The 26560-nt window shown below is 57.5% G+C and overlaps 1 protein-coding gene across 1 annotated transcript; it reads left to right on the top strand.

The window, feature by feature from the left end:
• Window positions 1-1076: 1076 nt before the first annotated feature.
• On the top strand, window positions 1077-24175 carry SMC1A (structural maintenance of chromosomes 1A). Its single transcript, XM_048293200.1, has 13 exons — window positions 1077-1286; window positions 1765-1953; window positions 3039-3151; window positions 6037-6240; window positions 8301-8539; window positions 9420-9678; window positions 10866-11006; window positions 11092-11174; window positions 12046-12253; window positions 15168-15353; window positions 17336-17515; window positions 19320-19466; window positions 24017-24175. Exons 1-13 carry the CDS (start codon window positions 1178-1180, stop codon window positions 24173-24175), a joined length of 2217 nt encoding a protein of 738 aa, XP_048149157.1. The 5' UTR covers window positions 1077-1177.
• Window positions 24176-26560: the final 2385 nt, after the last annotated feature.

Raw genomic sequence — 26560 nt, 5'->3', positions numbered from 1 at the left:
AGGGGCAGCTGAGGGGGCAATGGAGCCCATGGAGGGGATGAAAGGGGGAAATGGTGCCCGTGAGAGGGTGGTGAGGGGCAAATGGCACCTGTGGGGTTTGGGAGGCACTCAGGGGTGAAATGGTGCCTGTGAGGGGCAAATGAGGGTGAAATAGAGCCTGGGGTGGGTGAGGGTGGGACTGGTCCCTGTGAGGGGTTGATGAGGGGGCAAACGGTGCCCGTGAGGTTTGAGGGGCAGCTCAGGGGGAAGTGACACCCGTGAGTGCAGTCCCCAGCTGAGGACACACCTGGGATGCTGGATCAGGTGTGGGGTGTCTAGGTGGGGGTAGAATAAAAAAATATATGAATGAAAAGAAGTGATTATTTAAAACACCGTTTTTTGATCCAGAAGCAATAAGCCGTTAGTGACAACGCTTTTACAATATTTAGAAACAAACCAAAGTAAATGAAGACAAGTTATTATAATGAATACTCAAGTTATTACTTCGTTTGTCAATGCTTTTTAAATAATAAACTGATTAAGCAATAAGTGTTTGTGCCACAGGTTATAATAGAAAAAAGCAACGTAAAAGTAATCAGTATTTAAATAATCACTGTCGAGTAATCATCTGTTACTACAAGTTAACTTACAACTTTGGAATCGTGGAGTCATTCAGATTAGAAAGAACCCCGAGCAATAAATCTTGTCCCAAGGTTTATTGTCGCGATCACCAAGAAACCCGATTTTTATCGAAAATCCCCCAATTTGCGGCCCCCTTTGCCCCCATTGCCTCCCCCCGTTCCCATGGCGACGGGGCGGCCCATTCCACTCCCCCTCCTCCCCCCCTCCAGACTTGGTACGTTCCATGCAAATGAGCCCGCTCGCGCCACCAATCCCGCGTTCAAATTGGCGGCCAATGGAAAGTTGGAGGGCGGGGTTTAGGCGAAGATTGACAGCAGCGTCAGCCTATCGCGAGGCGTGGTACCACAAAGCCGCCACAGCAAACTGCCGGCCAATGAGAGGCGAGGAGGCGGGGTTAAGGGGAAGATTGACAGCGATGGGAGCCAATCGCGAGGCGCAGCGCCCCGTCCCTCAGCGGCCGCCCCAGCCGCCGCTTTCCCCGCCCTCCGGCCGCGGCCCCGGCCCGAGACCCCCGAGACCCCTTCAGACCCCGGGGACCCTCCCGGGATCCCCCAACATGGGCTTCCTGAAGCTCATCGAGATCGAGAACTTCAAGTCGTACAAGGGCCGGCAGATCATCGGGCCCTTCCGCCGCTTCACCGCCATCATCGGCCCCAATGGCTCCGGTGGGTCCCGGGGGGTCTGTGGTGGGGTCCAGGCCGCTCCCGTGATGGTCTGAGGGGAATTCTTCACACCGCCCCGCTCCCTCCTCCCACCCTGTCCGGAGGGATTCCCTGTTCCCTTCCCCCCCACCCCCGATTCCCTGGGGTCCCTCCTGAGCTTTGGGGTCCCCCCCCCCCCATTCCCTACAGCCCTCCCTCACCCCCTCCTCACTCCCTGGATCCCCCCTCACCCTCCCCTCAATCTCTTGAGCCCCCCCTCAGCTCCTCCCCCCCATTCCCTGGACTCCCCCCTCGCCTCTCTCCTCTTTCCCTGGGGTCCCCCCTCAATTCCCTGGGGTCCCCACATTCCATGGGATCCCCCCTCACCAATTCCCGGGGCTCCCCCCCCCATTCCCTGGCTTCCCCCTAAACCCTCCGTTCCCTGGGCTCCCCCATCCCCCTGCAGACCCCCAGATCCGCTGAGCCCCGTGTCCCCCCCCAGGCAAGTCCAACCTGATGGACGCCATCAGCTTCGTGCTGGGCGAGAAGACGAGCAACCTGCGGGTGAAAACGCTGCGGGATCTGATCCACGGCGCTCCCGTGGGGAAACCCGCGGCCAGCCGGGCCTTCGTCAGCATGGTGTACTCGGAGGAGGGCGCCGAGGACCGGACCTTCGCCCGCGTCATCGTCGGTGCGCGGGAGACACGGATTTGGGGACACTTCTGGGGTTTTTGGGGCTGCTATGGGCGGGTTTGGGGATGGAGCTGTGGGTAAAGGGGGATTTATGGGGTGTCTTGGATGAGATTTGTGGGTTTGGAGGGGCACAGGGGCTAGGGGGGGGCACATTTGGGAGGGTTTAGGGGTTGGGGGCATCCTTCTGACCCCCCAAAATCACCCCCAAGCCCCCAGCACAGGCAGCTCCAAGGAGGGGGCCAAGGAGCACACCTTCACCTGCATCAGGGTGGGTGCAAAGGGGGCACATTTGGGGGGTCACAGAGTTGGGGAGGGCACAGTTTAGGGGATTTAGGGTTTAGGGGACACAGTTTAGGGTTTGGGGGAGCCGCCATGGTCCTCTGAAATCCCCAGCAGAGGCAGCTCCGAGGAGGGGGCTGAGTGCTGCACCTTCACCCACATCAGTGTGGGTGTAAGGAGGGCACTTTTTGGGTGTCTCAGAGTTTGTGGGACACATTTTGGGGTGTTTAGGGTTTGGGGGAGCCCCTGTGGTCCCCCCAGATTGCCAGCACAGGCAGCTTCGAGGAGGGGCCTGAGGGCTGCACCTCCACCTGCATCAGTGTGGGTATAAGGAGGGCACAGTTTAGGGGGTTTAGGGTTTGGTGGGCACATTTTGGGAGGTTTAGAGGTTGGTGGGGCCCCTCTGACCCCCCAAAATCCCTTTCAAACTCCCCAGCACAGGCAGCTCTGAGGAGGGACCTGAGGGCCACACCTTTGTTTCCTTCAGTGTGAGGACAAGGGGCACATTTTGGGGGGCACAGGGTTGGGGGCCACAGTTTAGAGGGCACATTTTGGGTGTGTTTAGGGTTTGTGGGGCACATTTTGGGGGCGTTTAGGGTTTGGGGGAGCCCCTGTGATCCCCAAAATCCCCCCAGAATCCCCAGCAGAGGCAGCTCCAAGGAAGCGCCCGAGGGCTGCACCTTCACCCACGTCAGTGTGGGTGTAAGGAGGGCACTTTTTGGGTGTCTCAGAGTTTGTGGGACACATTTTGGGTGTGTTTAGGGTTTGGGGGAGCCCCCTGACCCCCCAAAATGCCCATCCCAGGCAGCTCCTCGGAGTACAAGATCAACAACCGGGTGGTGCAGCTGAGCGAGTACAGCGAGGAGCTGGAGAAGCTGGGCATCCTCATCAAGGCCAGGAACTTCCTCGTCTTCCAGGTGAGGGGGGGCTTGGGAAGGGGGTCTGGGCGGATTTGGGGTTTTTTTGGGAGGTTTAGAGGGGCTTTAGGGGGATTTTGGGGCAGGGTGTGGAGGTTTAGGGGAGGTTTTTGGACTCCCAGGCATTGGGGACTCCCATGAGGATTTGGGGGGTTCTCCCCCCTCATCCCCCCCCCCCAGGCATCCTCCAGGCCCCCGTGGGGATTTGGGGGCCTCAGGTGAGGATTTGGGGACCCCCGACCCCCCCCCCTTTTCACAGGGGGCCACGAAGGACCCCGAGGTGCTGATGGAGGGGGGGGTCGGCCCCTCCCAGGAACTGCCCCTTCCCTGAGGGAGACCCCAGACCCCCAATGTGGATTTGGGGGGGGTCTCCCCGAACCCCCCTCCCCACAGGGATCCCCCAGACTCCCCCAAGGATTTGGGGACGCCCCTGACCCCCCTTTTCCCGGGGTGCCATGGAATCCATGGCCACGAAGGACCCACAGGAGCGCCCGGTGCTGTTTAGGATCGGCCCCTTCCGGGAACTGCCCTTCCCCATTAGGATCTCCCACCTCCACATCAGGATTTGGGGAGCACCCTGTCAGGATTTGGGGAGCACCCCTGGGGGTTTTGGGGCCTCCCTGACTCCCATTTTCCTGAGGAGCCGTGGAGTCCATCCCCACGAGGCACCTGAAGGAGCGCACGGCGCCGTTCGAGGAGATCAGCCGCTCCCTGTGGGGATTTGGGGACTCCTCACGGGGATTTGGGGACTCCTCACAGGGATTTAAGGACCCTCAGCGGGGATTTAAGGATCTCTCAGGGATTCAGGATCGCCCTGAGCCCGTTATTCCCACAGGGGGCCATGGAATCCATGGCCGTGAAGGACCCACGGGAGCTCACGGTGCCGTTCAAGGAGATCAGCCCCTCCCCATGGGAATCCCCCTGACCCTGCAGGGATTTAGGGGCCCCCTCAAAGGGATTTAGGGATTCCCTATTAAGATTTAGGACCATCCCTGACTCCCATTTTCCTGGGGAGCCGCGGAGTCCATCCCCACGAGGAACCCGAAGGAGCGCGCGGCGCTGTTCAAGGAGATCAGCCGCTCCCTGTGGGGATTTGGGGATCCCTGACAGGATTTAGGGACCCCAGTGGGGATTTAGGGAGCTCTGACAGGATTTAGGGACCCCCAGTGGGGATTTAGGGATCCCTGGCAGGATTTAGGGACCTCAGTGAGGATTTAGGGATCCCTGGCAGGATTTAGGGACCCCAGTGAGGATTTAGGGATCCCTGACAGGATTTAGGGACCCCAGTGGGGATTTAGGGATCCCTGACAGGATTTAGGGACCCCAGCGGGGATTTAGGGAGCTCTGACAGGATTTAGGGACCCCCAGTGGGGATTTAGGGATCCCTGGCAGGATTTAGGGACCCCAGTGAGGATTTAGGGATCTCTCTCAGGGATTTAGGGACCCCTGACCCCGTTATTCCTGCAGGGAGCCGTGGAGTCCATCGCCATGAAGAACCCGAAGGAGCGCACGGCGCTGTTCGAGGAGATCAGCCGCTCCCTGTGGGGATTTAGGAATCCCTGACAGGATTTAGGGACCCCAGTGAGGATTTAGGGATCCCTGACAGGATTTAGGGAACTCTGACAGGATGTAGGGACCCCAGTGGGGATTTAGGGAGCTCTGACGGGATTTAGGGACCCCCAGTGGGGATTTAGGGAACTCTGACAGGATTTAGGGAACTCTGACAGGATTTAGGGACCCCAGTGAGGATTTAGGGATCCCTGGCAGGATTTAGGGACCCCAGTGAGGATTTAGGGATCCCTGGCAGGATTTAGGGACCCCAGTGGGGATTTTGGGAATCCCTGACAGGATTTAGGACCATCTCTGCCTCCTGTTTTCAGGGAGCCGTGGAGTCCATGGCCATGAAGAACCCGAAGGAGCGCACGGCGCTGTTCGAGGAGATCAGCCGCTCCCTGTGGGGATTTAGGAATCCCTGACAGGATTTAGGGACCCCAGTGAGGATTTAGGGATCCCTGACAGGATTTAGGGAACTCTGACAGGATGTAGGGACCCCAGTGGGGATTTAGGGAGCTCTGACGGGATTTAGGGACCCCCAGTGGGGATTTAGGGAACTCTGACAGGATTTAGGGAACTCTGACAGGATTTAGGGACCCCAGTGAGGATTTAGGGATCCCTGGCAGGATTTAGGGACCCCAGTGAGGATTTAGGGATCCCTGGCAGGATTTAGGGACCCCAGTGGGGATTTTGGGAATCCCTGACAGGATTTAGGACCATCTCTGCCTCCTGTTTTCAGGGAGCCGTGGAGTCCATGGCCATGAAGAACCCGAAGGAGCGCACGGCGCTGTTCGAGGAGATCAGCCGCTCCCTGTGGGGATTTAGGGAACTCTCTCAGAGATTTAGGGACCCCAGTGTGAATTTAGGAATCCCTGGCTGGATTTAGGGACCCCCAGTGTGAATTTAGGGATCCCTGGCTGGATTTAGGACCATCTCTGATTTTTCAGGGAGCTGTAGAATCCATCGCCATGAAGAACCCGAAGGAGCGCACGGCGCTGTTTGAGGAGATCAGCCGCTCCCAGTGGGGATTTAGGGATCCCTGACAGGATTTAGGGACCCCACTGAGGATTTAGGAATCCCTGACAGGATTTAGGGAACTCTGGCAGGATTTAGGACCATCTCTGCCTCCCATTTTTCAGGGAGCTGTGGAGTCCATCGCCATGAAGAACCCGAAGGAGCGCACGGCGCTGTTTGAGGAGATCAGCCGCTCCCAGTGGGGATTTAGGGATCCCTGACAGGATTTAGGGACCCCAGTGAGGATTTAGGAATCCCTGACAGGATTTAGGGAACTCTGGCAGGATTTAGGACCATCTCTGCCTCCCATTTTTCAGGGAGCCGTGGAGTCCATCGCCATGAAGAACCCGAAGGAGCGCACGGCGCTGTTCGAGGAGATCAGCCGCTCCGGGGAGCTGGCCCCCGAGTACGACAAGCGCAAGAAGGAGATGGTGAAGGCCGAGGAGGACACGCAGTTCAACTACCACCGCAAGAAGAATATTGCTGCCGAGCGCAAGGAGGCCAAGCAGGAGAAGGAGGAGGTGGGGAACGCTCAGAATCCCGGGAAAAGCGGGTTTGGTGTCAAACAGCGATGGGTGGGGACGGGAGCGGGGCTGGAATGGGGCAGTGGAAGCGATTCCGGATGGGCCCTGAGGAGCTTGGGGAGGGCAAAGGGAAGGAGGGAAGGGGGTGAGGGAGATTCTTGTGTTCCTGTGGGAAAGGAAGGTTGGGAAGGAGGGAAAGGAATGAGGGAGAGTTCCTTGTTGAGTTGTGGAAAAAGGGGAAGGATGGAGAGGGAAGGAGCGAGGGAGATTTCCCTGTGAAATCCCGGGGAAAGATGGGAAAGGAGTGCGGGAGATCCTCCGATTGAGTCACGGAAAAAGGGTCAGGAGGGGGAAGGGAAGGAGGGAAAGGAACGAGGGAGACTGTTGTTGAGTCATGGAAAAAGAGGAAGGATGGGAAAGAGAAGGAATGAGGGAGAGTTCCCTGTGAAATCCTGGGAAAAGGGGAAAGATGGGAAAGGAGTGCGGGAGATCCTCCCATAGAGTGATGGAAAAAGGGTCAGGAGGGGGAAGGGAAAGAGGAGACTTGGACATTGTCGGGGAAAAGGGGAAGAACGAGGAAGAGAAGGGTGGGAAAGGAGCGAAAGGAGTGAGGGAGACACGGAAAAAGAGGGATGGGAAGGAGGAAAAGGAGCAAGGGAGGTTCTTGAGTCATGGGAAAAGGGGGAGGATGGGAAAGGAATGGGGGTTCCCTTCCATGGATTCGTGGAAGAAGGGTCAGGATGGAGAAGGGGAAGGAGGAAAAGGAACGAGGGAGATCCTTGAGTTGTGGAAAGAAGGGGAAGGGTGGGAAAGGGTCGAGGGAGACCTTCCCAGTGTCATGGGAAAGGAAAGAAGGGAAGGGAAAGAGGGAGAGTCTTGTGTTAAATCATGGAAAAAGGGCAAGGATGGAGAGGGGAAGGACACAAAGGAACGAGGGAGACCCTCACGTTGTCATTGAAGAAGAAGAGTGGGAAGGAGGAAAAGGAACAGGGGAGAGGCTTCTGTTGAGTCGTGGCAAAAGGGAAGGATGGGAAAAGGAAGGAGCAAGAGGAATGAGGCAGAGCCTCCCATTGTCGTGGGAGAAGGGTCGGGATGGAAAGGGGAGCTGGGGAGGGACCAGGGACACCCTCGGGCTGAGCCCTGAGCTCGGGAAGGTCCTGGGGAGAGCCAGGGCTCGGGAAGGTCCTGGGGAGAGCCAGGGCTCGGGAAGGTCCTGGGGAGAGCCAGGGCTTGGGAAGGTCATGGAGAGACCCAGGGCTCGGGAAGGTCCTGGAGAGAGCCAGGGCTTGGGAAGGTCCTGGACAGAGCCAGGGCCCATCCCTGGGTTTGGGAAGCTCCTGGACAGAGCCAGGGCCCATCCCTGGGTTCGGGAAGCTCCTGGACAGAGCCAGGGCCCATCCCTGGGTTTGGGAAGCTCCTGGACAGAGCCAGGGCCCATCCCTGGGTTCGGGAAGCTCCTGGGCAGAGCCAGGGCCCATCCCTGGGTTTGGGAAGCTCCTGGACAGAGCCAGGGCCCATCCCTGGGTTTGGGAAGCTCCTGGGCAGAGCCAGGGCCCATCCCTGGGTTTGGGAAGCTCCTGGACAGAGCCAGGGCCCATCCCTGGGTTTGGGAAGCTCCTGGGCAGAGCCAGGGCCCATCCCTGGGTTCGGGAAGCTCCTGGGCAGAGCCAGGGCCCATCCCTGGGTTTGGGAAGCTCCTGGGCAGAGCCAGGGCCCATCCCTGGGTTTGGGAAGCTCCTGGGCAGAGCCAGGGCCCATCCCTGGGTTCGGGAAGCTCCTGGGCAGAGCCAGGGCCCATCCCTGGGTTCGGGAAGCTCCTGGGCAGAGCCAGGGCCCATCCCTGGGTTCGGGAAGCTCCTGGGCAGAGCCAGGGCCCATCCCTGGGTTCGGGAAGCTCCTGGGCAGAGCCAGGGCCCATCCCTGGGTTCGGGAAGCTCCTGGGCAGAGCCAGGGCCCATCCCTGGGTTCGGGAAGCTCCTGGGCAGAGCCAGGGCCGAGCCCCGGGCCCGGGAAGCTCCGTGTGGCTCCCATCCCACGTCCCCTCCGTGCCCCCGCAGGCGGATCGGTACCAGCGCCTCAAGGACGAGGTGGTTCGGGCCCAGGTGCAGCTGCAGCTCTTCAAACTCTTCCACAACGAGGCCGAGATCGAGAAGCTCAACAAGGAGCTGGGGCTGAAGAACCGCGAGATCGACAAGGACAAGAAGAGGATGGACAGGGTGGAGGACGAGCTCAAGGACCGCAAGAAGGAGCTGGGCAAGATGATGAGAGAGCAGCAGCAGATCGAGAAGGAGATCAAGTGAGCTGGGCCGGGGGAATCCCAGGAAATCCCGGGATTTGGGGGCTCGGGGAGTGTTGGGGTGGGGTGGGAAATCTGCCTGGTTCCAACCGCCCTTGCCCTGGGCAGGGGAACTCCACAGACCAGGTTGTTCCAAGTGTTATCCAGCCACAGCTGGACAATCCCAGCTTTCCCAGCCTGTCTCCATAGGGGAAGGGCTCTGGAATCCTGGAATGCTTGGGGTTGGAATGGGTTAAAAATGGGGTTAGAGCTCATGTGGTTTCATCCCCCACCGTGGGCAGGGAACCTTCCAGGGAGCTCATCCCACCCCAGCCGGGCAGTCCCAGCTTTCCCAGCCCTTGGGTTTGGGTTGGAAAGGACCTTGAAGGGAGATTTCCTTCCAGCGCCTCCAGAGCCCCTTTGGGATTTCAGCTCGGGATTGGGGCCGATCCCAGCTCCAGGATCCCTTCCTGGAGAAGCTCTCATGGGGCTCAGTGGGTGCATCCCAGGATTTTGGGATTTGCCAACCCTGGTGATTCCCTGATTTCCATGATTTTTGCTCAATCTGGGTGTTTCCAAAGGGTGCATTCCCTGTTTTCGGGCTGGATGTGGGAATTCCTCCCTACCTGGTGGGAAAATCCACCCCCAAGCCCCACAGACCAGTTTCCCCAGTTCCCCCAGTCCCCAGCACTGCTCCAAAATCAATCCCAAACCTCTCAGGCTCCATTAATTCTGGGAAAATCCATGAAACTCCTTTCCCAACGCCCTCCTAGTGGTTCTCCCATGGGATTATCCCGTTGTGGGGAGGGGAGGATGCACCAAACCCCAACTGGGCACCGGCACCACCCCAAAACCGGGGAGGGACTTCCCTGGGGGGGCTTCATCCGGGGGTTTTCCGCAGGGAGAAGGACTCGGAGCTGAACCAGAAGCGGCCCCAGTACATCAAGGCCAAGGAGAACACGTCCCACAAGATCAAGAAGCTGGAGGCGGCGCGGAAGTCGCTGCAGAACGCCCAGAAGCAGTACAAGAAACGCAAGGCAGACATGGACGAGCTGGAGAAGGAGATGCTCTCCGTGGAGAAATCCCGGCAGGAGTTCGAGGAGCGCATGGAGGAGGAGAGCCAGAGCCAGGGGAGAGACCTGACTCTGGAGGAGAACCAGGTACGGGATGGGCCCGTGGGGTTTGGGGAGGGAAAAACAGAGCCAGGGGAATCTCACCCTGGAGCAGAACCAGGTACGGGATGGTCCCGTGGGGTTTGGGGATTTTGGGAAAGGAGCAGAGCCAGAGGCAGGGGAGAGACCTGACCCTGGAGGAGAACCATGTATGGGATGGTCCCGTGGGATTTGGGGATGGAGGGCTGGGAAAACAAAGCCAGAGCCAGGGCAGGGACCTGACCCTGGAGGAGAACCAGGTACGGGGTGGTCCCGTGGGATTTGGGAAGGGAAAAACAGAGCCAGGGGAATCTCACCCTGGAGCAGAACCATGTACGGGATGGTCCTGTGGGACTTGGAAATTCTGGGAAAGGAGCAGAGCCAGAGCCAAGGGAGAGACCTGACCCTGGAGGAGAATGAGGTACGGGATAGTCCCGTGGGGTTTGGGGATTTTGGGAAAGGAGCAGAGCCAGAGCCAGGGCAGGGACCTGACCCTGGAGGAGAACCAGGTACGGGATGGTCCCGTGGGATTTGGGAAGGGAAAAACAGAGCCAGGGGAGAGACCCTGGAGCAGAACCAGGTACGGGATGGTCCTGTGGGGTTTGGGGGAATTTTGGGAAAGGAGCAGAGCCAGAGGCAGGGGAGAGACCTGACCCTGGAAATCCAGGTGGGATTTGGGGATGGAGAAACAGAGCCAGAGCAGGGCAGGAATCTCACTGTGGAGGAGAACCAGGTACGGGCTGGTCCAGGTGGGATTTGGGGAGGGATGGAGGAGCAGAGCCCCGGCCCAGGCCCTGAGCTGCCCCTGGAGCTCCCTCCACACTGATCCTGTGGGGTTTGGGATGGGATGGGATGAGATGGGATGGGATGGGATGGGATGGAAGAGCAGAGCCCTGCTCCCTCCATGCTGATCCCGTGGGGTTTGGGATGGGCTGGGATGGGATGGGATGGGCTGGGATGGGATGGGATGGGCTGGGATGGGATGGGATGGGATGGGCTGGGATGGGATGGGATGGAAGAGCAGAGCCCTGCTCACTCCATGCTGATCCCGTGGGGTTTGGGATGGGCTGGGATGGGATGGGATGGGCTGGGATGGGATGGGATGGGCTGGGATGGGATGGGATGGGATGGGATGGGATGGGAGGGAAGAGCAGAGCCCTGCTCCCTCCACGCTGATCCCGTGGGGTTTGGGACAGGTGAAGAAGTACCACCGGCTGAAGGAGGAGGCCAGCAAGCGCGCGGCCACGCTGGCCCAGGAGCTCGAGAAGTTCAACCGCGACCAAAAAGCCGACCAGGACCGGCTGGACCTGGAGGAGAGGAAGAAGGTGGAGACTGAGGTGAGCTGGGGGTCCCCAAAGCCCCTCCAGGACCCCCAGAGCCCCCCTGGCACCCCCTGATCCCCCCTGTCCCCTCTGTCCCCAGGCCAAGATCAAGCAGAAGCTGCGGGAGATCGAGGAGAACCAGAAGCGCATCGAGAAGCTCGAGGAGTACATCGCCACCAGCAAGTGGGTCCCGTGTCCCCAGGGGGCTGGAGGGGTCCCCAAGGGGTCCCTGAGGGGTCTCATGTCCCCATCCCTGTCCCCAAGGTGTCCCCAGCGGGCTGGAGGGTCCCTGAGGGGTCTCATGTCCCCATGTCCCTGTCCCCAGGGGGCTGGAGGGGTCCTCAAGGGGTCCCTGAGGGGTCTCGTGTCCCCATGTCCCTGTCCCCAAGCTGTGCCCGCTCCCCACCACCCCCTTTTTGTGTCCTCAAGGTGCTCCCTGAAGTGTCCCAAACCCCCTTTGTGCCCCCTGGCAGTCCCTGCAGGAGCAGAGGAGGCTCCAGGGGCTGGGATTGACCCCCCAAACCTCACTTAAACCCCCCCAAATCCCCATTTCCCCCCCCATACAATCCCTGGAGGAGCAGAAGAGGCTCCAGGGGCTGGGACTGACCCCCCAAACCCCCCCCAAATCTTGTTTCCCCCCCCCCCCAGGCAGAATCTGGAGGAGCAGAAGAGGCTCCAGGGGCTGGGATTGACCCCCCAAACCTCCCCCAAACCCCCCCAAATCCCCATTTCCCCCCAGGCAATCCCTGGAGGAGCAGAAGTGGCTGGGACTGACCCCCCAAACCCCTCCAAAGCCCCCGAATCTCATTGCCCCCCCCAGACAATCCCTGGAGGAGCAGAAGAGGCTCCAAGGGCTGGGATTGATCCCCCAAATCCCCATTTCCTCCCCAGACAATCCCTGGAGGAGCAGAAGAGGCTGGGATTGACCCCCTAAACCCCCCCAAATCCCCATTTCCCCCCCCAGACAATCCCTGGAGGAGCAGAAGAGGCTCCAGGGGCTGGGATTGAACCCCAAACCCCCCCAAACCCCCCCAAATCCCCATTTCCCCCCCAGGCAGTCCCTGGAGGAGCAGAAGCGGCTCGAGGGCGAGCTGACCGAGGAGGTGGAGCTGGCCAAGCGCCGCATCGACGAGATCAACAAGGAGCTGAACCAGGTGATGGAGCAGCTCGGGGACGCCCGCATCGACCGCCAGGAGAGCAGCCGGCAGCAGCGCAAGGCCGAGATCATGGACAGCATCAAACGCCTCTACCCCGGCTCCGTGGTGAGGGACCCCAAAAACCGCCCCAAAACTGCCCCAAAAACTGCCCCAAAACCACAGGAACTGCCCCAGAACTGCCCCAAAAACTGCCCCAAAAACTGCCCCAAAACCACAGGAACTGCCCCCAGAAACTGCCCCAAAATGCCCCAAAACTGCCCCAAAACCACAGAAACTGCCCCCAGAAACTGCCCCCAGAAACTGCCCCAAAAACTGCCCCAAAACCACAGGAACTGCCCCAGGAACTGCCCCCAGAAACTGCCCCAAAAACTGCCCCAAAACCACAGGAACTGCCCCAGGAACTGCCCCCAGAAACTGCCCCAAAATGCCCCAAAACTGCCCCCAAAAACTGCCCCAAAACCACAGGAACTGCCTCCAGAAACTGCCCCAAAAACTGCCCCAGAAACTGCCCCAAAACCACAGAAACTGCCCCAAAAACTGCCCCAAAACCACAGAAACTGCCCCAGAAACTGCCCAAAAAACTGCCCCAAACCCCCAAAAACTGCCCCAAAATGCCCCCAAACTGCCCCAAAACCACAGAAACTGCCCCAAAAACTGCCCCAAAACCACAGAAACTGCCCCAAAACTGCCCCCAGAAACTGCCCCAAAACTGCCCCAAAAACTGCCCCAGAAACTGCCCCAAAAACTGCCCCAAAACCACAGAAACTGCCCCAAAAACTGCCCCAAACCCCCAAAAACTGCCCCAAAACCCCAAAATGTGTGACCCAAAACCTCAAAAACTGCCCCAAAACCTCAATATGTGTGCCCCAAAACCACAAAAACTGCCCCAAAAACTGCCCCCAAACCCCAGAAACTGCCCCAAAACCCCAAAATATGTGCCCCAAAACCCCAAAAGCTGCCCTGGAACCCCAAAATGTGTGCCCCATAACCCCAAAAACTGCCCCAAAACCCCAAATATGTGCCCCAAAACTCCAAAAACTGCCTCAAAACCCCAAAATATGTGCCCCGGAACCCCAAATATGTGTGCCCCAAAACCCCAAAATGTGTGCCCCAAAACCCCAAAAACCGCCCCCAAACCCCTCACCTGAACCCCAAATCCACGGCAAATGAAACCCCACATCTGGGTCCCAAAAATTATCCCAAAACCCCTCAGCTGAACCCCAGCTGTGTGGTGAGGGACACCCCAAAATGTGTGCCCCAAAACCCCAAAAACTGCCCCACAACCCCAAAATGTGTGCCCTGGAACCCCAAAATGTGTGCCCCCAAACCCCAAAAACTTCCCCTAAACGGCTCAGCTGAACCCCAAATCCGTGGTGTGGGAAACCCCAAATCTGGTCCCCAAAAACTGCCCCGAAACAGCCCCAGACCCCTCCCCTGAACACCCCAAATGTGTGCCCTGGAACCCCAAAAATGCGTGCCCCAAAAGCTGCCCCCAACCCCCTCAGCTGAACCCCAAATCCGTGGTGAGGGACACCCCAAACGCGGACCCCAAATCCGGAACCCCAAATGCGTTCCCCGAAATCTGCGCCCCAAGCCCCGCCCGGGCCCCTCACCTGCCCCCGGCTCTGCGACCCCTTCAGCCCCGTTTTGGGGTTCCTCTCCTCATTTCTGGGGTGCCCAACCCCATTTCTGAGCTCCCTGACCCCATTTCTGAGCTCCCTGACCCCATATCTGCTGTCCCTGACCCCATTTCTGAGCTCCCTGACCCCATTTCTGAGCTCCCTGACCCCGTATCTGCTGTCCCTGACCCCATTTCTGAGCTCCCTGACCCCATTTCTGAGCTCCCTGACCCCGTATCTGCTGTCCCTGACCCCATTCTGAGCTCCCTGACCCCATTTCTGAGCTCCCTGACCCCATATCTGCTGTCCCTGACCCCATATCTCCTGTCCCTGACCCCATACCTGCTGTCCCCCCCTCAGTACGGCCGCCTCAGTGCCCTGTGCCAGCCCACGCAGAAGAACCTGACCCCATTTCCGATGTCCCCAAACCCATTTCTGATGTCCCTGATCCCATTTCCGAGGTCCCTGACCCCATACCTGCTGTCCCTGACCCCATTTCCGATGTCCCTGACCCCATATCTGCTGTCCCTGACCCCATTTCTGAGCTCCCTGACCCCATTTCTGAGCTCCCTGACCCCGTATCTGCTGTCCCTGACCCCATTTCTGAGCTCCCTGACCCCATATCTGCTGTCCCTGACCCCATATCTGCTGTCCCTGACCCCATATCTGCTGTCCCTGACCCCATACCTGCTGTCCCTGACCCCATAACTCCTGTCCCTGACCCCATACCTGCTGTCTCCCCTCAGTACGGCCGCCTCAGTGCCCTGTGCCAGCCCACGCAGAAGAACCTGACCCCATTTCCGATGTCCTCAAACCCATTTCTGATGTCCCTGATCCCATTTCCGAGGTCCCTGACCCCATACCTGCTGTCCCTGACCCCATTTCCGATGTCCCTGACCCCATATCTGCTGTCCCTGACCCCATATCTCCTGTCCCTGACCCCATACCTGCTGTCCCTGACCCCATAACTCCTGTCCCTGACCCCATAACTCCTGTCCCCCCTCAGTACGGCCGCCTCATCGACCTGTGCCAGCCCACGCAGAAGAACCTGACCCCATTTCTGATGTCCCTGACCCCATTTCTGAGGTTCCCAATCCCATTTCCAGGGTCTCTGACCCCATATCTGCTGTCGCTGATCCCATATCCAGTATCCCTGACCCCATAACTCCTGTCCCTGACCCCATATCTCCTGTCCCCCCTCAGTACGGCCGCCTCATTGCCCTGTGCCAGCCCACGCAGAAGAACCTGACCCCATTTCCGATGTCCCCAAACCCATTTCTGAGGACCCTGACCCCATACCACCTGTCCCCGACCCCATATCGGGTGTCCCTGACCCCATACCTGCTGTCCCTGACCCCATAACTCCTGTCCCTGACCCTATAACTCCTGTCCCCCCTCAGTACGGCCGCCTCATTGACCTGTGCCAGCCCACGCAGAAGAAGTACCAGATCGCCGTGACCAAGGTGCTGGGCAAGAACATGGACGCCATCATCGTGGACTCGGAGAAGACGGGCAGGGACTGCATCCAGTACATCAAGGAGCAGCGCGGGGAGCCCGAGACCTTCCTGCCCCTCGACTACCTCGAGGTGCGACCCCAAAATGGGGTTTGGGGTCAGCAGGGACCCTCTGAGGGCTTTGGGGTCAGCAGGGGACTGAGACCTTCCTGCCCCTCGACTACCTCGAGGTGCGACCCCAAAATGGGGTTTGGGGTCAGCAGGGACCCTCTGAGGGCTTTGGGGAGCCCGAGACATTCCTGCCCCTCGACTGCCTCGAGGTGCGGCCCTAAAACGGGCTCTGGGGTCAGCAGGGACCCTGTGAGGGCTTTGGGGTCAGCAGGGACCCTCTGAGGGGTTTGGGGTCAGCAGGGACCTTGTGAGGGGTTTGGGGTCAGCAGGGACCCTCTGAGGGCTTTGGGGTCAGCAGGGGACTGAGACCTTCTACCTCGAGGTGTGACCCCAAAACAGGGTTTGGCGTTCCCAGGGAATTTGGGGAGCCGAGACCTTCCTGCCCCTCGACTGCCTCGAGGTGCGACCCCAAAATGGGGTTTGGGGTCAGCAGGGACCTTGTGAGGGGTTTGGGGGCCCCAGAGCTGACCCCGATTTTGGGGGTGCCCTGGTGAAGCCCGCGGATGAGGAGCTGTGGGGGAATTTGGGTGCCCTGTTTTAGGGTTCTGAGCCCGATTTGGGATTGTGACCCCATTTTTGGGGTTCTGAGCCCGATTTGGGATTGTGACCCCCATTTTTGGGTTCCTGACCCCCCATCTTTGGGGTTCCAGGTCAGACCCACAGATGAGAAGCTTCAGGAGCTGCGGGGAGTTTGGGTGCCCTGTTTTGGGTTTATAACCCCGTTTTTGGGGTCCTGACGCTGATTTGGGGTTCTGACCCTGATTTGGGATTGTGACCCCATTTTTGGGGTTCCTGACCCCCTGATTTTGGGGCTTCAGGTGAAGCCCATGGAGAAGAAGCTGCGGGGGGTTTGGGTGCCTTGTTTTAGGTCCCTGACTCCATTTTTGGGTTTACAACCCCCTCATTTTTTGGGGGCCTGACCCCGATTTGGGCTTTTGGCCCCATTTTTGGGTTTATAACCCCGCAGCTTTGGGTTTTCAGCTGAAACCCACAGACAAGAAGCTGCAGGAGCTCCTGGGAGAGTTTGGGTGCTCATTTTTGGGGTTTTACCCTATTTTTGGGGTCCTGACACTGATTTGGGATCGTCACCCCATTTTTGGGTTTATAACCCCCCCGTTTTTGGGGTCCCAGGTGAAGCCCCACCAATGAGAAGCTGTGGGAGGTTTGGGTGCCCTGTTTGGGGTTTTAACCCCATTTTTGGGGTCCTGACCCCTCCATTTTTGGGGTTCCAGGTGAACGAGAAGCTGTTCCACCAATGAGAAGCTGAGGGGAGTTTGGGTGCCCTGTTTGGGGTTTTAACCCCGTTTTTGGGGTTCTTACCCTCCCAATTTGGGGTCCCAGGTGAAGCCCCACCAATGAGAAGCTGTGGGAGGTTTGGGTGCCCTGTTTGGGGTTTTAACCCCGTTTTTGGGGTTCTGCCCCCCCCGTTTTTGGGGTTCCAGGTGAAGCCCCACCGATGAGAAGCTGTGGGGGTTTGGGTGCCTTGTTTGGGGTTTTAACCCCATTTTTGGGGTTTATAACCCCCCGTTTTTGGGGTTCCAGGTGAAGCCCCACCAATGAGAAGCTGTGGGGGTTTGGGTGCCCTGTTTGGGGTTTTAACCCCATTTTTGGGGTCCTGACCCCCCCCCGTTTTTGGGGTTCCAGGTGAAGCCCCACCAATGAGAAGCTGTGGGGGTTTGGGTGCCTTGTTTGGGGTTTTAACCCCGTTTTTGGGGTTCTTACCCTCCCAATTTGGGGTTCCAGGTGAAGCCCCACCGATGAGAAGCTGTGGGGGTTTGGGTGCCTTGTTTGGGGTTTTAACCCCATTTTTGGGGTTTATAACCCCCCGTTTTTGGGGTTCCAGGTGAAGCCCCACCGATGAGAAGCTGTGGGGGTTTGGGTGCCCTGTTTGGGGTTTTAACCCCATTTTTGGGGTCCTACCCCCCCCGTTTTTGGGGTTCCAGGTGAAGCCCACGGACGAGAAGCTGCGGGAGCTGCGGGGGGCCAAGCTGGTGATCGATGTGATCCGCTACGAGCCGCCCCACATCAAGAAGGCGCTGCAGTTCGCCTGCGGGAATGCGCTGGTGTGCGACAACGTGGAGGACGCCAGGAGGATCGCCTTCGGGGGGCACCAGCGGCACAAGGTACCCCAAAAACAGCCCCCAAAACACCCCAGAACCACCCCAAAAATATCCCCAAAAACACCCCAGAACCACCCCAAAAATATCCCCAAAACTGCCAAAAAATATCCCCAAAAACACCCCAAAAAATCCCCCAAAACACCTCAAAAATATCCCCAAAGCACCGCAGAACCACCCCAAAAATATCCCCAAAAACAGCCCAAAAATATCCCCAAAAACACCCCAAAAATATCCCCAAAACACCCCCATAACCACCCCAAAAATATCCCCAAAAACACCCCAAAAATATCCCCAAAAACACCCCCAAAATATCCCCAAAACAGCCCAAAAATATCCCCAAAAACACCCCAAAAATATCCCCAAAACACCGCAGAACCACCCCAAAAATATCCCCAAAAACACCCCAAAAATATCCCCAAAAACACCCCCAAAATATCCCCAAAACAGCCCAAAAATATCCCCAAAAACACCCCAAAAATATCCCCAAAACACCCCATAACCACCCCAAAAATATCCCCAAAAACACCCCAAAAATATCCCCAAAAACACCCCCAAAATATCCCCAAAACAGCCCAAAAATATCCCCAAAAACACCCCAAAAATATCCCCAAAACACCGCAGAACCACCCCAAAAATATCCCCAAAAACACCCCCACAATATCCCCAAAACTCCGCAGAACCTCCCAAAAATATCCCCAAAACCACCCCAAAAATATCCCCAAAACACCGCAGAACCACCCCAAAAATATCCCCAAAAACACCCCCACAATATCTCCAAAACTCCGCAGAACCTCCCCAAAAATATCCCCAAAACAGCCAAAAAATATCCCCAGAACCACCCCAAAAATATCCCCAAAACAGCCCAAAAATATCCCCAAAAAACACCCCAGAACTTCCCCAAAAATATCCCCAAAAACGCCCCCACAATATCCCCGAAACCACCCCAAAACCACCCCCAACGCAGCCCCCATTGCCCCGGGGGGCACCAGCGGCACAGGGTACCCCAAAAACGGCCCCAAAGCAGCCCCCGGTGCCCCGTGACCCCCTCCGGCCCCTGGGTGTCCCTGGGTGTCCCCGGGTGCCCCGTGGGTGTCCCTGGGTGCCCCTGGGTGACTCTGGGTGCTCATGGGTGCCCCTGGGTGCCCTGGGTGACCCCGGCTGTCCCTGGGTGCCCCCTGGGTGCCCGTGGGTGTCCCTGGGTGACTCTGGCTGTCCTGCAGACGGTGGCCCTGGACGGGACGCTGTTCCAGAAGTCGGGGGTGACCCTGGCTGTCCCTGGGTGCCCCCTGGGTGTCCCTGGGTGCCCCGTGGGTGACTCTGGCTGTCCCTGGGTGACTCTGGGTGCCCCTGGGTGACTCTGGGTGCCCCTGGCTGTCTCTGGGTGTCCCCGGGTGCCCCCGGGTGCCCCTGGGTGACTCTGGGTGCCCCTGGGTGCCCCTGGGTGCCCCTGGGTGTCCCTGGGTGCCCCTGGGTGACTCTGGGTGCTCATGGGTGCCCCTGGGTGCCCTGGGTGACCCCGGCTGTCCCTGGGTGCCCCCTGGGTGCCCGTGGGTGCCCCTGGGTGACTCTGGCTGTCCCTGGGTGTCCCTGGGTGACTCTGGGTGCCCGTGGGTGCCCCGTGGGTGCCCCGTGGGTGACTCTGGCTGTCCCTGGGTGCCCGTGGGTGCCCCGTGGGTGCCCCTGGGTGCCCCGTGGGTGACTCTGGCTGTCCCTGGGTGTCCCTGGGTGACTCTGGGTGCCCGTGGGTGCCCCGTGGGTGACTCTGGCTGTCCCTGGGTGTCCCTGGGTGACTCTGGCTGTCCCGCAGACGGTGGCCCTGGACGGGACGCTGTTCCAGAAGTCGGGGGTGATCTCGGGCGGCGCCAGCGACCTCAAGGCCAAAGCGCGGCGCTGGGACGAGAAGGCCGTGGACAAACTCAAGGAGAAGAAGGAGCGGCTGACGGAGGAGCTCAAGGTGGGACCCTAAAACTGAGCCTAAACCCCCAAAGTGACCCTAAAAACCCAAACTCACCCTAAAACTGACCCCAAACTGACCCTAAACCCCCAAACTCACCCTAAAACTGACCCTAAGCTGACCCCAAACCACCAAACTGACCCTAAACCCCCAAACTGACCCTAAAACTGACCCTAAGCTGACCCCAAACTGACCCTAAACCCCCAAACTGACCCTAAAACTGACCCTAAGCTGACCCCAAACTGACCCTAAACCCCCAAACTGACCCTAAAACTGACCCTAAGCTGACCCCAAACTGACCCTAAAAACCCAAACTGACCCTAAAACTGACCCTAAGCTGACCCCAAACTGACCCTAAAAACCCAAACTGACCCTAAAACTGACCCCAAACTGACCCTAAAACTGAGCCTAAACCCCCAAAGTGACCCTAAAACTGACCCCAAACTGACCCTAAAACTGAGCCTAAACCCCCAAAGTGACCCTAAAACTGACCCCAAACTGACCCTAAAAACCCAAACTGACCCTAAAACTGACCCCAAACTGACCCTAAACCACCAAACTGACCCTAAAACTGACCCTAAACTGACCCCAAACTGACCCTAAAAACCCAAACTGACCCTAAAACTGACCCTAAGCTGACCCCAAACTGACCCTAAAAACCCAAACTGACCCTAAAACTGACCCCAAACTGACCCTAAAACTGAGCCTAAACCCCCAAAGTGACCCTAAAACTGACCCCAAACTGACCCTAAAAACCCAAAGTGACCCTAAAACTGACCCTAAACCACCAAAGTGACCCTAAAACTGACCCCAAAAACCCAAAACTGACCCTAAAAACCCAAAGTGACCCTAAAACTGACCCTAAACCACCAAAGTGACCCTAAAACTGACCCCAAAAACCCAAAACTGACCCTAAAAACCCAAAACTGACCCCAAAACTGACCCTAAAACCCAAACTGACCAAAAATCCCAGACTGACCCCAAAAACCTCTCCCCAGGGGTTTCCTCCTCCCCACTGCTCCCCGACCCCCGTTTTTCCCCGTTTTTCCCTGTTTTTCCCGAATTCCCCCTTTTTTTCCCCTTCTTTTCCCCGAATTCCCGGGTTTTTCCCCCCTTTTTCCCTCATTCCCCTTTTTTTCCCTCCGTTTTTCCCAAATTCCCGGTTTTTCTCCCCCCCAGGAGCAGATGAAGGCCAAGCACAAGGAGGCCGAGCTGTGCCCCCTCCCCATCCCCCGTTTTCCCCTCATTCCTGGGTTATTTTTCCCGTTTTTTCCTGTTTTTTCCCGTTTTTTCCCCCTTTTTTCCCCATTCCCGGGGTTGTTTTTCCCCCATTTTATCCCGTTTTTCCCAAATTCCCATTTTTTCCCCCATTTCCCCCATCCAGGAGCAGATGAAGGCCAAGCACAAGGAGCCGAGCTGCGCCCCCTCCCCATCCCCCTGAGGCCCCTTTTCTCCCAAATTCCCGGGTTGTTTTTCCCGTTTTTTCCCCGTTTTTCCCTCATTCCCGGGTATTTTTCCCCATTTTTCCCAAATTCCCGGGTTTTTCCCCTTTTCCCCATGTGTTTACCCCCATTCCCGGGTTGATTTTCCCCATTTTTCCCTCATTCCCGGATTGTTTTTCCCCCATTTTCCCCGTGTTTTTCCTGAATTCCCGGGTATTTTTCCCCGTTTTTCCCAATTCCCGGTTTTTTCCCCCATTTCCCCCATCCAGGAGCAGATGAGGGCCAAGCACAAGGAGGCCGAGCTGCGCCCCCTCCCCATCCCCATCCCCCATTTTCCCTGTGTTTTTCCCCAATTCCCAGGTCATTTTTCCCCCTTTTTCCCCCATTCCCGGGTTGTTTTCCCCCATTTTCCCTGTGTTTTTCCCAAATTCCCGGTTTTTTCCCCCATTTTCCCCAATGCAGGAGCAGATGAAGGCCAAGCACGACGAGGCCGAGCTGTGCCCCCTCCCCATCCCCCTTTTTCCCCCATTCCTGGGTTGTTTTCCCCCATTTTTCCCCGTTTTTTCCCTGTGTTTTTCCCAAATTTCCGTTTTTTTCCCCGTTTTTCCCAAATTCCCGGTTTTTTCCCCCATTTTCTCCCATCCAGGAGCAGATGAAGGCCAAGCGCAAGGAGGCCGAGCTGCGCCCCCTCCCCATCCCCCTCCCCCCATTTTCCCTGTGGTTTTCCCCAATTCCCAGGTCATTTTTCCACCTTTTTCCCCCATTCCCGGGTTGTTTTCCCCCGTTTTTTCCTGTTTTTCCCAAATTCCCGGTTTTTTCCCCCATTTTCCCCCATCCAGGAGCAGATGAAGGCCAAGCACAAGGAGGCCGAGCCGCGGCCCCTCCCCATCCCCCATTTTCCCCCGTGTTTTTCCCTCATTCCGGGGTCGTTTTTCCCCATTTTTCCCCCATTCCCGGGTTGTTTTCCCCATTTTTCCCAAATTCCTGGTTTTTCCCCCCATTTTTCCCAAATTCCCGGTTTTTTCCTCCATTTTCCCCCCCCAGGAGCAGATGAAGGCCAAGCACAAGGAGGCTGAGCTGCGCCCCCTCCCCATCCCCCATTTTATCCCATTTTTCCCTCATTCCTGGGTTGTTTTAACCCATTCCTGGGTCATTTTTCCCTCTTTTTCCCCCATTGCCGGGTTGTTTTTTCCCCGTTTTTCCCAAATTCCCGTTTTTTTCCCCCATTTTCTCTCCCCATCCAGGAGCAGATGAAGGCCAAGCACGACGAGGCTGAGCTGCGCCCCCTCCCCATCCCCCGTTTTCCCTGGGTTTTTCCCTCATTCCCAGGTTGTTTTTCCCGTTTTTTCCCGTTTCTCCCCCTTTTTCCCTCATTCCCGGGTATTTTTCCCCGTTTTTCCCAAATCCCCGGTTTTTTCCCCCATTTCCCCATCCAGGAGCAGATGAAGGCCAAGCACAAGGAGGCCGAGCTGCGGCCCCTCCCCATCCCCCATTTTCCCTCATTCCCCGGTTGTTTTCCCCATTTTTCCCCGTTTTTTCCCTGTGTTTTTCCCAAATTTCTGTTTTTTTCCCCGTTTTTCCCAAATTCCCGGTTTTTTCCCCCATTTCCCCCATCCAGGAGCAGATGAGGGCCAAGCACAGGGAGGCCGAGCTGCGCCCCCTCCCCATCCCCCTCCCCCATTTTCCCTGTGGTTTTCCCCAATTCCCAGGTCATTTTTCCCCCTTTTTCCCCCATTCCTGGGTTGTTTTCCCCTGTTTTTTCCTGTTTTTCCCAAATTCCCGGTTTTTTCCCCCATTTTCCCCCATCCAGGAGCAGATGAAGGCCAAGCACAAGGAGGCCGAGCCGCGGCCCCTCCCCATCCCCCATTTTCCCCGTGTTTTTCCCTCATTCCGGGGTCGTTTTTCCCCATTTTTCCCCCATTCCCGGGTTGTTTTCCCCATTTTTCCCAAATTCCTGGTTTTTCCCCCCGTTTTTCCCAAATTCCCGGTTTTTTCCTCCATTTTCCCCCCCCAGGAGCAGATGAAGGCCAAGCACAAGGAGGCTGAGCTGCGCCCCCTCCCCATCCCCCATTTTATCCCATTTTTCCCTCATTCCTGGGTTGTTTTAACCCATTCCTGGGTCATTTTTTCCCTCTTTTTCCCCCATTGCCGGGTTGTTTTTTCCCCGTTTTTCCCAAATTCCCGTTTTTTTCCCCCATTTTCTCTCCCCATCCAGGAGCAGATGAAGGCCAAGCACGACGAGGCTGAGCTGCGCCCCCTCCCCATCCCCCGTTTTCCCTGGGTTTTTCCCTCATTCCCAGGTTGTTTTTCCCGTTTTTTCCCGTTTCTCCCCCTTTTTCCCTCATTCCCGGGTATTTTTCCCCGTTTTTCCCAAATCCCCGGTTTTTTCCCCCATTTCCCCCATCCAGGAGCAGATGAAGGCCAAGCGCAAGGAGGCCGAGCTGCGGCCCCTCCCCATCCCCCTTTTTCCCTCATTCCCGGGTTGTTTTCCCCCCATTTTTCCCCGTTTTTTCCCTGTGTTTTTCCCAAATTTCTGTTTTTTTCCCCGTTTTTCCCAAATTCCCGGTTTTTTCCCCCATTTCCCCCCATCCAGGAGCAGATGAGGGCCAAGCACAAGGAGGCCGAGCTGCGCCCCCTCCCCATCCCCATCCCCCATTTTCCCTGTGGTTTTCCCCAATTCCCAGGTCATTTTTCCCCCTTTTTCCCCATTCCCGGGTTGTTTTCCCCCATTTTTCCCCCGTTTTTTCCCCCGTGTTTTTCCCAAATTTCCATTTTTTTCCCCGTTTTTCCCAAATTCCCATTTTTTCCCCCATTTTCTCCCCATCCAGGAGCAGATGAAGGCCGAGCTGTGGCCCCTCCCCATTCCCCATTTTATCCCATTTTTCCCCAATTCCCAGTTTTTTCCCCCATTTCCCCCATCCAGGAGCAGATGAAGGCCAAGCGCAAGGAGGCCGAGCTGCGCCCCCTCCCCATCCCCCGTTTTCCCTCATTCCCGGGTTATTTTTCCCGTTTTTTCCCGTTTTTCCCCCTTTTTTCCCCATTCCCCGGGTTGTTTTTCCCCCATTTTTCCCCGTTTTTCCCAAATTCCCGGTTTTTCTCCCCATCCAGGAGCAGATGAAGGCCAAGCGCAAGGAGGCCGAGCTGCGCCAGGTGCAGTCCCAGGCCCACGGGCTCCAGATGCGCCTCAAGTACTCGCAGAGCGACCTGGAGCAAACCAAGACGCGGCACCTGGCGCTCAACCTGCAGGTGGGCACAGCTTTGGGGTGAAAAGCGCGGGGTTTGGGCAAAACTGCGGGGTTGGGGAAAACTGCGGGGTTTGGGGTGAAAACAGCCGGGTTTGGGCAAAACTGCGGGGTTTGGGGAAACTGCGGGGTTTGGGGAAAAACAGCGGGGTTGGGGAAAACTGCGGGGTTGGGGAAAACTGCGGGGTTGGGAAAAAATAGCCCGGGCTTTGGGGTGAAAACAGCCGGGTTTGGGCAAAACTGCGGGGTTTGGGAAAAACGGGCGGGTTTGGACAAAACAGCGGGGTTTGGGGGAAAATAGTGGGGTTTGGGAAAAACGGGTGGGTTTGGGAAAAAACGGGCGGGTTTGGGAAAAACGGGCGGGTTTGGGAAAAAACGGGCGGGTTTGGGGAAAACAGCGGGGTTTGGGGAAAAACAGCGGGGTTTGGGGGAAACTGCGGGGTTTGGGGTGAAAACGGCTGGGTTTGGGCAAAACTGCGGGGTTGGGGAAAACTGCGGGCTTTGGGGAGAAACAGCGGGGTTTGGGGGAAAACAGCGGGGTTTGGGGTGAAAACGGCCAGGTTTGGGCAAAACAGCGGGGTTTGGGAAAAACAGCGGGATTTGGGGGAAAATAGTGGGGTCTGGGGAAAAACGGGCGGGTTTGGGGAAAACTACGGGGTTTGGGGGAAAACAGCGGGGTTTGGGGAAAAACAGCAGGGTTGGGGAAAACTGCGGGTTTGGGGAAAACTGCGGGTTTGGGAAAAACGGGCGGGTTTGGGAAAAAATAGCCCGGGCTTTGGGGTGAAAACAGCTGGGTTTGGGCAAAACTGCAGGGTTGGGGAAAACTGCGGGGTTTGGGGAAAAATAGTGGGGTTTGGGAAAACAGCCGGGTTTGGGCAAAACTGCAGGTTTGGGGGAAAACGGGCGGGGTTTGGGGGAAAAATGGGCGGGTTTGGGAAAAATAGTGGGGTTTGGGGAAAAACAGCGGGGTTTGGGGGAAACAGCGGGGTTTGGGGTGAAAACGGGCGGGTTTGGGCAAAACAGTGGGGTTTGGGAAAAACGGGCGGGTTTGGGAAAAACAGCGGGGTTTGGGGGAAAATAGTGGGGTTTGGGAAAAACGGGTGGGTTTGGGAAAAAACGGGCGGGTTTGGGAAAAAACATCCCTGGGTTTGGGGCAAAAATGGGTGGGTTTGGGAAAAACAGCGGGGTTGGGGAAAAAATAGTGGGGTTTGGGGAAAAATGGGTGGGTTTGGGGGAAAAACGGGCAGGTTTGGGCAAAACCGGCTGGGTTTGGGAAAAATAGCCTTGGGTTTGGGCCAAAAACGGGCGGGTTTGGGAAAAACAGCAGGGTTTGGGCAAAAACGGGCCTGGATTTGGGCAAAACCAGCCGGGTTTGGGAAAAACCAGTGCGGATTGGGGCAAAAACGGGCGGGTTTGGGGGAAAAACGGGCGGGTTTGGGTGAAACAGCGGGATTTGGGGCAAAAACAGCCCCAGGTTTGGGGGAAAATAGTGGGGTTTGGGGAAAACAGCAGGGTTTGGGGGAAAATAGTGGGGTTTGGGGAAAAACGGGCGGGGTTGGGGAAAAATGGGCGGGTTTGGGGAAAAATAGCGCCGGGTTTGGGGCCAAAACCACCGGGTTTGGGCAAAACAGCGGGGTTTGGGAAAAAAGGGCGGGTTTGGGAAAAAACAGCCCCGGGTTTGGGAAAAAACAGCGAGGTTTGAGCAAAAACGGGCGGGTTTGGGGCAAAAACAGTGGGGTTTGGGAAAAACTGCGGGGTTTGGGAAAAACTGCGGGGTTTGGGCAAAAGTGCGGGGTTGGGAAAAAATAGCCCGGGGTTTGGGGTGAAAACGGCCGGGTTTGGGCAAAACTGCGGGGTTTGGGGAAAAACAGCCCCAGGTTTGGGAAAACGGCCGGGTTTGGGTGAAACTGCGGGGTTGGGAAAAAATAGCCCGGGGTTTGGGGTGAAAACGGACGGGTTTGGGCAAAACAGCCCCAGGTTTGGGGTGAAAACGGGCGGGTTTGGGTGAAACAGCGGGGTTTGGGGGAAAAAACGGCCGGTTTTGGGCAAAACTGCGGGGTTGGGAAAAAATAGCCCGGGGTTTGGGGTGAAAACGGCCGGGTTTGGGTGAAACAGCGGGGTTTGGGCAAAAACGGGCGGGTTTGGGAAAAACGGGCGGGTTTGGGAAAAAACAGTGAGGTTTGGGCAAAAACGGGCGGGTTTGGGGCAAAACCAGCGGGGTTTGGGGGAAAAACAGGCGGGTTTGGGAAAAACAGCGGGGTTTAGGCAAAAACGGGCGGGTTTGGGAAAAAACATCCTGGGTTTGGGGCAAAAATGGGCAGGTTTGAGAAAAACAGCCCTGGGTTTGGAAAAAAATAGCCCTGGGTTTGGGAAAAATAGGCCCCGGATTGGGGCAAAAACAGGCGGGTTT

Source organism: Corvus hawaiiensis (assembly GCF_020740725.1).
Source record: "Corvus hawaiiensis isolate bCorHaw1 chromosome 34 unlocalized genomic scaffold, bCorHaw1.pri.cur SUPER_34f, whole genome shotgun sequence".
NCBI lineage: Eukaryota > Metazoa > Chordata > Aves > Passeriformes > Corvidae > Corvus > Corvus hawaiiensis.
The sequence above is the reverse complement of the archived record's forward strand: the minus strand, read 5'-3'. Positions and strand labels throughout refer to the sequence as shown.

Bases quoted from the DNA above. Each gene is read 5' to 3' on its own strand.
- SMC1A (XM_048293200.1), top strand. From the start codon at position 1,178: ATGGGCTTCCTGAAGCTCATCGAGATCGAGAACTTCAAGTCGTACAAG. The intron at 6,241-8,300 runs GTGGGGAACGCT...GTGCCCCCGCAG, and splicing joins CCAAGCAGGAGAAGGAGGAG to GCGGATCGGTACCAGCGCCT. The intron at 19,467-24,016 runs GTGGGACCCTAA...CTCCCCATCCAG, and splicing joins GGCTGACGGAGGAGCTCAAG to GAGCAGATGAAGGCCAAGCG.